The 12,218-nt window shown below is 43.7% G+C and overlaps 1 protein-coding gene across 2 annotated transcripts; it reads right to left on the reverse strand.

Moving 5' to 3' along the window:
• Window positions 1-4,006: 4,006 nt before the first annotated feature.
• On the reverse strand, window positions 4,007-11,595 carry LOC149753728 (uncharacterized). Of its 2 annotated transcripts, none has more exons than XR_016400218.1 (2): window positions 6,501-11,595; window positions 4,007-5,908 (listed from the first exon to the last, which is right to left on the reverse strand). XR_016400218.1 is itself a non-coding variant. In XM_089930095.1 (2 exons), the coding sequence occupies exon 2, from the start codon at window positions 8,309-8,311 to the stop codon at window positions 6,947-6,949; it is 1,365 nt and encodes a 454-aa protein (XP_089786221.1). In that variant the 5' UTR covers window positions 8,312-10,690; window positions 11,283-11,595; the 3' UTR covers window positions 4,007-6,946. The 2 variants fall into 2 exon arrangements, 1 of the variants encoding a protein (XP_089786221.1); XM_089930095.1 differs by having other exon boundaries at window positions 4,007-10,690; window positions 11,283-11,595.
• Between the last annotated feature and the right edge of the window lie 623 nt (window positions 11,596-12,218).

Consider the following 12,218-nt stretch of genomic DNA (forward strand, 5'->3'; position numbering starts at 1 on the left):
TACTGGCTCTATATGAATAGGTTCTATAGAATCCATGACTTGTTGCTTTTCAGAGACTCTCTCTTCAAGCTCAATTTTTCTCTCACTACCTCTATCAAGGATAAACTGTTTTTTCAAGAAGATGGCATGTCGGCTCACAAACATATTGTGATCCTCTAAGACATAAAAATTGTATCCTAATGACTCTTTAGGAAATCCTATAAAACAAGCATATATGGTCCTAGGCTCTAACTTGTCCACCTGTAGTCGCTTCTTACCATGCCATATCTCATACAGTGTGGTAGGAACGGATTTCGAGGGAACTCTATTCAGTAAATATATCATGAAAAGTAAGGCATCTTCCCAAAGAAACATAGGTAAATCAGTGAAGCTCATCATGGATCGGACCATATCCAATAGAGTCTGATTTCTCCTTTCTGACACCCCGTTGAGTTGAGGTGTACTCGGAGGCGTCCATTGTGAGACTATGCCATTCTTCTTGAGATAGTCCCGAAATTTTCCACTAAGGTATTATTCTCCTCGATCTGATCGAAGAGCCTTAAGGGGTTTTTCAATTTATTTTTCTACTTCATTTCTGAACTCTTTGAACTTTTCAAAGGACTCAGATTTGTGACTCATAAGATACACATACCCATATTGTGAATAATCATCGGTAAAGATAATGAAGTACGAATAATGATTCTTGGCTAGCACATCGAATGGACCACACACATCAGTGTGTACCAAGATAAATATTTCAGTGGTCCTCTCCCCATGTCTTACAAAAGGCAATCTAGCCATTTTTTCTTGAAGACAGGACTCACAAACTGGATATAACTCGGAAGTCAATGAGCCGAGAAGCCCATCTTTCTTCATTTTGTTCATTCTGTCCTCTCCAATATGGCCAAGCCTGAAGTGCCACAAATACTTCTAGTTTATCTCATCTCCGGATCTTTTGGATCCTATTGTTGTCGGTGCCCCGCACCGGAACCCACTCACACCAGCGCCGCCACCGACGTCGGACAAGCAAGAGAGATACAAACGGATAAGCACTCTCTTGCTCCCTCGACTCCGGACTCAAGGATCACCTCTTCGCTCCGCCTACGAAGGGCAAAAGATTACCCCGTGGTATCAGTAGGGTAAAACACTTGAGCACCGCAACGGATTATCAAAGATCAAAGGAAGAAGAAGGAAGAAAATAGCAAAGCAAATACAAAAATGTAACGAGGTTCGGCTACAAATAGCCTACGTCCTCCACCGCTCCAAATCTCAATAAGGATGAACTGATTACAGAGATAGCACACACCTGAATGATCACAAGCGATCGATCTACAAGAGATTCACACAGAATTCCCTTTGCACAAGAAGTAGGATCCCAATCCTCTTCTTCTCTAGAACCCTAGCCTCACAAACAAGAGTCTCTCTCAAATATACGGCCAATAATCTTACCCTAGGGCTCTCATGAGTCCTATATATAGTCTCAAGACCTTCAGATGATCATAGCCGTCGAAACGCCACCAAAAACACCAAAAGAAAATCGTCCGTACGATTTTTCGCGAGCCCGAGTCGACTCGGCTGAAGTCCGAGTCGACTCTGGCATGTCTGAACAACTTCCAGTTTAACTGGCACGATCTCGAGTCGACTCCACTGTATCTCGAGTCGACTCGACGATGCTCCGAGTCGACTCGACTGTAGTTCGAGTCGACTCTGACAGTCCAGACAGAAACATGGTTTTTGCGGCTTTCTCCTCTCGGGTCGACTCGACAGACCTCGAGTCGACTCGACTGTTCCCGAGTCGACTCGACTGAAGCTCGAGTCGACTCCGACAGTCCGCCAGACAGAAAACTATGCAGAATTGATTTTCCTTCAATTCTCTTCATCACCAAAGGTCTCCACATACCCCAACAATCTCCCACTTGGAGACCTTGGGTATATCCTCTTGTTACTTGGCTCTCCTCTGTGCTCCCACTGAAACTAAAACATCCTAGTGAAATAGGTACGATGCCTCCTCAACGTCTTCAAGCATGAAGACCAGCAGAAGCTGAACAACTCCTCAGCTTCTCCACCGTGACGACCTTCGTCAACATATCTGCAGGATTCTGACTTGTATGAATCTTCTCCAACTTGACGAGTCCCTGCTCGAGCAATGACCTCACGAAGTGGTACCGTATGTCAATATGCTTCGTCCTTGAATGGAAAGCTGAATTCTTTGCCAGATGAATTGCACTTTGACTATCTGAATATAACATGCAATCCTTCTGTTCCTTCCCAAGCTCCTTCATCAAGACTTGAAGCCATATTAGTTCCTTGCACGCCTCTGTGGCTGCCACATACTCCGCCTCCGTAGTCGACAATGCAACAACTGGTTGCAACCTGGAAATCCAACTGACGGCTCCACTGCCCAAGGTGAACAAGTACCCTGTCGTGCTTCTCCTGCCGTCCAAGTCCCCTGCCATGTCTGAGTCCACATAGCCCTGTAACCGGATCTCAGAACCTCCATAGCACAATGACATGTGCTCAGTGCCTTTCAGATACCTCAGTATCCATTTGACTGCGCGCCAATGCTCCAAGCCTGGGCAGCTCATGAAGCGACTCACAACTCCCACTGCTTGAGCAATGTCTGGTCTCGTACACACCATAGCGTACATCAAGCTCCCCACTGCCGATGCATACGGGATTTTTGACATATTGAGCTCCTCCACCCGCGTCTTCGGACTTTGCCCTTTTGAGAGCTTAAAATGGGCACCCAGCGGTGTGCCAACAGGTTTGGCACCCTCCATGCAGAATCTCCTGAGTACTCGGCTGATGTACTCCGCCTGAGATAGTCTGAGGATATGTTTAGACCTATCTCTACTGATCCGCATCCCAAGGATCTGTTTTGCTGCTCCTAGATCCTTCATTGCAAATTTTCTTGACAGCTTCAGCTTCAATTTTGCAATCTCATGCATGCTAGCTCCTGCAACTAACATGTCATCAACATACAATAGCAAGATAATGTAAGATGTACCGAAGTCCCGGAAGTAGCAACAGTGATCCTCCTGACATCTCCTGTATCCTATCTCAAGCATGTAACTATCGAACTTGAGATACCATTGTCTGGGTGCCTGTTTCAAACCATAGAGGCTTTTCTTTAGTTTGCAGACTAAGTCACCCGTGCCAGCTGCAATGTATCCCTCCGGCTGCTGCATATATATCTCCTCATCGAGATCTCCGTGGAGAAAGGCCGTCTTCACATCAAGCTGCTCTAAGTGAAGATCCTCTACTGCCACCATGCTCAGCACCGCTCGAATAGTACTCATCTTGACTACAGGAGAAAAGATCTCTGTGAAGTCGATACCTGCTCTCTGCTGAAATCCTTTTACAACCAGCCTGGCCTTGTATCGCTTCTTCCCGCCTTGCTCTTCCTTCAGCCTATAAACCCATTTGTTTGACAGTGCTTTCTTCCCCTTGGGCAGATCCACCAAATCCCACGTTTGATTCTGCTCCAATGACTTCATCTCATCATCCATGGCCAACTCCCACTCCTTCCTGGTATCAACCTCCAATGCCTCCGTGAAGCATTCAGGTTCGCCATTATCTGTGAGCAGCAAATAACTAAGAGTCCCATCATACCTTTGAGGAGGCTTCCCATGAGTACTACGAGTGGACCTTCTTAGTTGTGGAGGGGGTGCCAATGCTTCAGGTTCTTGCTCTGACTGAGTCTTCTGACCAGAATTTGTAGACTCCTCTTCAGGATCCACAAAACACAGCTCAATAGGTTTTGTTTCTGATTCAGTGCTCTGCTGCATTTTTGTCACGACCCCCGCCCCGTTCCCGGCGGGCCGCCGCGACGGTCCTAGGGTGCGGGTAGGCATAAGGCCACCAGCCACCGCGTAGAACCCTACTACCTATCAATCATCAATAAATCTTGAAAAATTTGGCATGATGCATGCACAAAATGATCACTTTTCCTATAGTGACATGTCAGGATTATCTCAATACATACAACACACTACCTGTCAGAGCAGCAATCACATAATCCGTCACATAATGAACCTGGACAATATATATCAATACATTATCTCAGGCATATAACTCATCTGTATAAAAATCTGGTTCCCATTCCATCCATGGTCAAACCCATATCCACAACAGGATCTATGACTGTAACTATGCACTATATACAATAGAAGGTTTATAATACACCAAAAGGTATAAACCTCTATCTACATTATACTATACTATACTATGGAGCGGCACAGCTAGCAGGCAATCTCTAACCCTGCTCTTCTCTATACAATACCTGCCCTGCAATCAAAAACACCAAACTGGGGAGTGAGTATATAAATACTCAGTGAGTGGAGTAGAGAGTACTATGCACATGAGACAGAATATAATCATGGCTCGAGATGAAATCTCAAGATCAATAACAACATGAACATGAACTCAACATAGAGAATATAGAGTAAATCATCAATATCACCACAATCAATATCAACTCATCTGAAGCATATATGGAATAATCAAGTAAACATATATGCTACTCATGAATATGCTCAACAGATCATAATGCTGGAACATACAAATCAGGTGTCAATATGCTGAAATCATCACTAGACAGCTGTCGGGAGGTGGGTTTTACGCCCCAGGCGAACCAGCAACAACTCCCTACTGTCACATGCATATGCAGGATAAGACACCATATCGATAATGTAAATGCTAGACAGCTGTCGGAAGGTGGGTTTTACGCCCCAGGCGAACCAGCAACAACTCCCTACTGTCACATGCATATGCAGGATAAGACACCATACCGATAACATAAATGCTAGACAACTATCGGGAGGTGGGTTTTACGCCCCAGGCGAACCAGCAACAACTCCCTACTGTCACATGCATATGCAGGATAAGACACCACACTGATCATATAAATGCTGGCCAGTATCCAGAACAGAAATCCATCTCACATCTACATACTAAACGGCACCTCGCGGGAATTCTACATCCGCGGAAAGCCATACTGCACCTCGCGGGGTCTTACTATGCCCGGCGGCAAGCAGAATATAAGTCGTAGGACCGGCCGATCCTACGCCTAGGGCCGTGTCCCCCCCTAGGAAGGGACTGGGCTCCGCCCACCCAGAAGGCTACTATGTGCACAAAGGCCGATGTTCAACCCCCATCGACTATAGGTGTCCTGCAGATACTGCCAAGCCATGCATAAATGTCATAATGCACCCTCCCAATACTCTACTAAAAAGGAGCATAATCAAGACTACCACTCACTCGACTCCGACCCAATCATAAACTAACATCAGGGTTGGGAGTGAGGGGTCAAGGGTGTGCAATGCAACTCAATATACCACTGAAATGGGCTCTACAAATCTTTGAAATAGAGGAAATGAAATCAATTTACAAAAGAAGTCATTTCACAATTCAGATCCAATTTAATTACTCATAAAGGAGTATAATCAAGGCTACCACTTACAAGTCTTTGAAATAGAGGAAATGAAATCAATTTACAAAAGAAATCATTTCACAATTCAGATCCAATTTAACTACTCATAAAAGAGTATAATCAAGGCTACCACTCACAAGTCTTTGAAATAGAGGAAATGAAATCAATTTACAAAAGAAATCATTTCACAATTCGGAATCAATTTGATTACTCATCAACCCCTCGTAATTCCTCTCAATGTTCCCTCAAATGCATGTACAGAATAATCAAGCATAGAGAATCAAGATTATAGAGGAATCTACTACAATATCAATCAATATGCTCAAGTGGAATCAATTCACACTTAGCGACATTCATGAAAATGAATTAAGGAAGCTCATGGTGCAAAGTACATGACTCCCACTCACTTGCCAATCCGGCACGGCCTCGATACGCCTCTAGAATTCTACAGCAGGCAGTGGGGAACTTCTTCCTCTCGTTCCCTAGCTTCTTGCCCAACTGTGACATGCATTTACAATACATTTAGTCTTGTATCAAGGGCTATAATCTACGTGCCAATTATAACATAGGGAACTTTAATTGATTCAACTCCCCCGTTTCCTAAATCTTTTCTTTTCTTTCTCTTTTTCTTTTTCTATTAATTAACTCATCATTTATGTGTATTAGGGACTCCCTTGCACGAGTACAAGGTCTCCCTTAGCCTAATCTAGGCTTAATACCCTATTATGGCATGAAATCCCTTATTTTCCACCCGGATAAACAGTAACCCGAACTGACAGTGGGTTACTTCATCCCGGTTTTGATCCACTTTCAGGACTCCAAATTTGATGAAATTTTTACCTAATATTCTACACTCATAGAGGATTCCAAAGAGATAACATGCATCATCATCGGAGTCCGTTTGACCCCCTAAATAATTCACCGAAGTTGGGACTTCGACACAGTTTTTCCGTAGTGCCGGAAAAATTTGTTAAAATCCGATTCTTCCTCTTTTAACCACCTCTACAACCCTTATCCGACCCCTCTAGACTATATCCACCCTTTGTATAGCCTAATGTCATCAAAAGACTAGATAGGGATGGATATTTACCTTTTTCTTTTTGGAAATCGAGGTCCTTGCGTAGAGGGGAAGGAGATCTACGTTTTTCCCTTCAGCTGGAAGTGCAACCGGAATCTCTTTCCTCCTCGAATCCCCTTCCTCTTTTTCTTTCTTCTTCTTCTTCTTCTCTTTTTCTTTCTTTCTTTCCTCTGTTTCACGCCTGAGAACCCCCTCCCTCTTTCTCTCGGTTTCATTCCAGCTCAAACCCTCCAATTAAATCACATCAAGATACTATTCATTCTTTGTTTAATATTATTAAATTCCCATTTTACCCCTAACACTTCAACATATCTACAACTATGCCATTATCTTTTGATTCTTTCCTATTTTATCCCTTATATTAATTGAAAAGGACTATTCTATCCCTTTTTATATAAAAAAAAAATATTTTGGGGTTATTACATCCTCCCCCCCTTATATAAAATTCGTCCTCGAATTTAAAAGAGTAAATTACCTGTCATAGCTGCATTCGATGTCTGTGCCTCCTGTGGATTTACCGTGAACACCCTTCCTTGCCCTCTGCCTACTGGAGCTGACAGTTGAGATGGTCCAGCACTCTGCTGTGATGTTTGTGCTTGACCTCTACCTCTGCCTACAGGCTCCCTACTACTAGGCCTGTCCATCTGCACAGAAGGATAGGATGCCAAAGGCACAAACTGCTGGGTGGCACCCTGCGGGCATTCTCTGACAAAATGACCCGGCTGTCCACATCTGTAGCACACTCCCTGACCCATTCTGCATCTGCCAGGGTGCTGCTTCCCACATATGCCACATACTGGCCATGATTGGAACTTGGATTCCGTTCTGGCCATAGTGACCGGAGGACGAGGTACTGATGGCAGAAAAGTATCTTGTGATTGACCTCTTTCCCTCCATTTCCTCTTACGTGGGGCAGGTGGAGCTGAGCGTACAGACTGCTCCGTCGGGCCCTCCGAGAGATCTACTCCCTCAGATCTACCTCGGCTGCTTTGCCCTTTCCCCTTACTCATTTTCCTCTGTTCTCTTTCAGCCCTTTCCTCTTTGTTTCTGGTCTCCCACTGTTTTGCTTTATCAATCAGCCTAGATAAGGTGGGGACCTCTACTGCCAGTACTGCATTATAAAGCGGGGAAATCAGACCCCGCCTGAATCTTTCTATCCTGGCAGCTTCAGTGGGGATGATGTAAGGAGCATACTTCCCCAATCTAGTGAACTCACGAGCGTACTCAGATACGCTCATTCCGGGCATCTGCTTCAGCCTCTCAAACTGAAGAGCCCGATTCTGCCTCTCAGCCGGAGACAAGAACTCATCCATCACTGCTTGCCTGAACTCTTCCCAGGTTGGAGGATTCCTACTGTACAATCTGTCCTCCACGTGCCTCTGGTACCAGCCCCAGGCATCTTCTTTCATTGTGAGCCCTACAAGTTCTATTGCCCTTGCATCAGAACAGGGCAGTCTCCGTATCATCTTTTCAGTCTCCTCCAGGAATCTCTGAGGATCTTCACCTTCTTCCCCCTTAAACTCCGGGGTTCTGAGCCTCAGAAATTCCTGTACAGTAATCCCCTCATCATCTAGAGCCCGCCTGGCCAAACTTCTTGGCACAACTACAGGAGGTGGGATGGATACTACTGACGGGGCAGGAGATTTCCCCCGAGCAATCTGCTCCTTCAGAGCCTGATTCTCCGCCAGTAACTGTTCCATCAATGCATCTCTACTTCCTACCTCTCCTTGATCATCAACCCTCCGTCTATCAGCAGGAGGAGATTTTTCTCTTTGGGGCTCGACATGTGCAGAACCCACATCCAATGCTATATCTGGCTCCATCCTCTTTCCAGGACGAGCAGGTCCTCTCCTTGGAGGTATTCTTTATATCTCTCTAAAAAAGTCAAAAAGAGAGGATGGTCGTTACACACTGAGTCATGATATATTTTACTGAGTTGTAAATGACTCATAAAATAACATACAGAAAAATCCTATGCTCCATAGTATAATCCTATACTTAATCCTGACTCATCCTATTGCTCTGACAGGACTCTTGTTTAACCTTTGCTCTGATACCAAGCTTTGTCACGACCCCCGCCCCGTTCCCGGCGGGCCGCCGCGACGGTCCTAGGGTGCGGGTAGGCATAAGGCCACCAGCCACCGCGTAGAACCCTACTACCTATCAATCATCAATAAATCTTGAAAAATTTGGCATGATGCATGCACAAAATGATCACTTTTCCTATAGTGACCTGTCAGGATTATCTCAATACATACAACACACTACCTGTCAGAGCAGCAATCACATAATCCGTCACATAATGAACCTGGACAATATATATCAATACATTATCTCAGGCATATAACTCATCTGTATAAAAATCTGGTTCCCATTCCATCCATGGTCAAACCCATATCCACAACAGGATCTATGACTGTAACTATGCACTATATACAATAGAAGGTTTATAATACACCAAAAGGTATAAACCTCTATCTACATTATACTATACTATACTATGGAGCGGCACAGCTAGCAGGCAATCTCTAACCCTGCTCTTCTCTATACAATACCTGCCCTGCAATCAAAAACACCAAACTGGGGAGTGAGTATATAAATACTCAGTGAGTGGAGTAGAGAGTACTATGCACATGAGACAGAATATAATCATGGCTCGAGATGAAATCTCAAGATCAATAACAACATGAACATGAACTCAACATAGAGAATATAGAGTAAATCATCAATATCACCACAATCAATATCAACTCATCTGAAGCATATATGGAATAATCAAGTAAACATATATGCTACTCATGAATATGCTCAACAGATCATAATGCTGGAACATACAAATCAGGTGTCAATATGCTGAAATCATCACTAGACAGCTGTCGGGAGGTGGGTTTTACGCCCCAGGCGAACCAGCAACAACTCCCTACTGTCACATGCATATGCAGGATAAGACACCATATCGATAATGTAAATGCTAGACAGCTGTCGGAAGGTGGGTTTTACGCCCCAGGCGAACCAGCAACAACTCCCTACTGTCACATGCATATGCAGGATAAGACACCATACCGATAACATAAATGCTAGACAACTATCAGGAGGTGGGTTTTACGCCCCAGGCGAACCAGCAACAACTCCCTACTGTCACATGCATATGCAGGATAAGACACCACACTGATCATATAAATGCTGGCCAGTATCCAGAACAGAAATCCATCTCACATCTACATACTAAACGGCACCTCGCGGGAATTCTACATCCGCGGAAAGCCATACTGCACCTCGCGGGGTCTTACTATGCCCGGCGGCAAGCAGAATATAAGTCGTAGGACCGGCCGATCCTACGCCTAGGGCCGTGTCCCCCCCTAGGAAGGGACTGGGCTCCGCCCACCCAGAAGGCTACTATGTGCACAAAGGCCGATGTTCAACCCCCATCGACTATAGGTGTCCTGCAGATACTGCCAAGCCATGCATAAATGTCATAATGCACCCTCCCAATACTCTACTAAAAAGGAGCATAATCAAGACTACCACTCACTCGACTCCGACCCAATCATAAACTAACATCAGGGTTGGGAGTGAGGGGTCAAGGGTGTGCAATGCAACTCAATATACCACTGAAATGGGCTCTACAAATCTTTGAAATAGAGGAAATGAAATCAATTTACAAAAGAAGTCATTTCACAATTCAGATCCAATTTAATTACTCATAAAGGAGTATAATCAAGGCTACCACTTACAAGTCTTTGAAATAGAGGAAATGAAATCAATTTACAAAAGAAATCATTTCACAATTCAGATCCAATTTAACTACTCATAAAAGAGTATAATCAAGGCTACCACTCACAAGTCTTTGAAATAGAGGAAATGAAATCAATTTACAAAAGAAATCATTTCACAATTCGGAATCAATTTGATTACTCATCAACCCCTCGTAATTCCTCTCAATGTTCCCTCAAATGCATGTACAGAATAATCAAGCATAGAGAATCAAGATTATAGAGGAATCTACTACAATATCAATCAATATGCTCAAGTGGAATCAATTCACACTTAGCGACATTCATGAAAATGAATTAAGGAAGCTCATGGTGCAAAGTACATGACTCCCACTCACTTGCCAATCCGGCACGGCCTCGATACGCCTCTAGAATTCTACAGCAGGCAGTGGGGAACTTCTTCCTCTCGTTCCCTAGCTTCTTGCCCAACTGTGACATGCATTTACAATACATTTAGTCTTGTATCAAGGGCTATAATCTACGTGCCAATTATAACATAGGGAACTTTAATTGATTCAACTCCCCCGTTTCCTAAATCTTTTCTTTTCTTTCTCTTTTTCTTTTTCTATTAATTAACTCATCATTTATGTGTATTAGGGACTCCCTTGCACGAGTACAAGGTCTCCCTTAGCCTAATCTAGGCTTAATACCCTATTATGGCATGAAATCCCTTATTTTCCACCCGGATAAACAGTAACCCGAACTGACAGTGGGTTACTTCATCCCGGTTTTGATCCACTTTCAGGACTCCAAATTTGATGAAATTTTTACCTAATATTCTACACTCATAGAGGATTCCAAAGAGATAACATGCATCATCATCGGAGTCCGTTTGACCCCCTAAATAATTCACCGAAGTTGGGACTTCGACACAGTTTTTCCGTAGTGCCGGAAAAATTTGTTAAAATCCGATTCTTCCTCTTTTAACCACCTCTACAACCCTTATCCGACCCCTCTAGACTATATCCACCCTTTGTATAGCCTAATGTCATCAAAAGACTAGATAGGGATGGATATTTACCTTTTTCTTTTTGGAAATCGAGGTCCTTGCGTAGAGGGGAAGGAGATCTACGTTTTTCCCTTCAGCTGGAAGTGCAACCGGAATCTCTTTCCTCCTCGAATCCCCTTCCTCTTTTTCTTTCTTCTTCTTCTTCTTCTCTTTTTCTTTCTTTCTTTCCTCTGTTTCACGCCTGAGAACCCCCTCCCTCTTTCTCTCGGTTTCATTCCAGCTCAAACCCTCCAATTAAATCACATCAAGATACTATTCATTCTTTGTTTAATATTATTAAATTCCCATTTTACCCCTAACACTTCAACATATCTACAACTATGCCATTATCTTTTGATTCTTTCCTATTTTATCCCTTATATTAATTGAAAAGGACTATTCTATCCCTTTTTATATAAAAAAAAAATATTTTGGGGTTATTACAATTTTCTCATTGAATACCACATCATTACTACGAATGATCTTCTTGTGTTCGGGATCCCAAAGCCGGTACCCAAACTGTTGACCTCCGTATCCAACGAAAATACACTTCTTTGATTTGGCGTCTAGTTTGCTTCTTTGACTGGAATCAACATGGACATAACTGGTACAACCGAATACTCGTAAGTGCGCCAAATAAATCTTCTTCGCTGTCCATGCTTCCTCAGGAATCCCAAATTCAAGTTTCTTTGATGGCCCTCTGTTGATCAAGTAGGCAGCAGTGTTAACTGCTTCCGCCCAAAACTGCTGTGGCAATCCAGCATGTATCCTCATACTCCTGGCACGCTCATTAATTGTTCTGTTCATCCTTTCAGCAACTCCATTTTGTTGTGGTGTTCCTGGAACTGTCCTTTGCCTGACGATCCCAGCATCTGCACAGTAGTCCTCAAACTCCCTGCTACAATACTCACCACCGTTGTCCGATCTCAGGCATTTCAACCTCTTTCCTGTCTCGAGTTCTACCATCGC

This window comes from Phoenix dactylifera, chromosome 4, assembly GCF_051530095.1.
Source record: "Phoenix dactylifera cultivar Ajwa chromosome 4, Ajwa_hap1_PhDact_Kaust_v1.1, whole genome shotgun sequence".
Taxonomy (NCBI): Eukaryota; Viridiplantae; Streptophyta; class Magnoliopsida; order Arecales; family Arecaceae; genus Phoenix; species Phoenix dactylifera.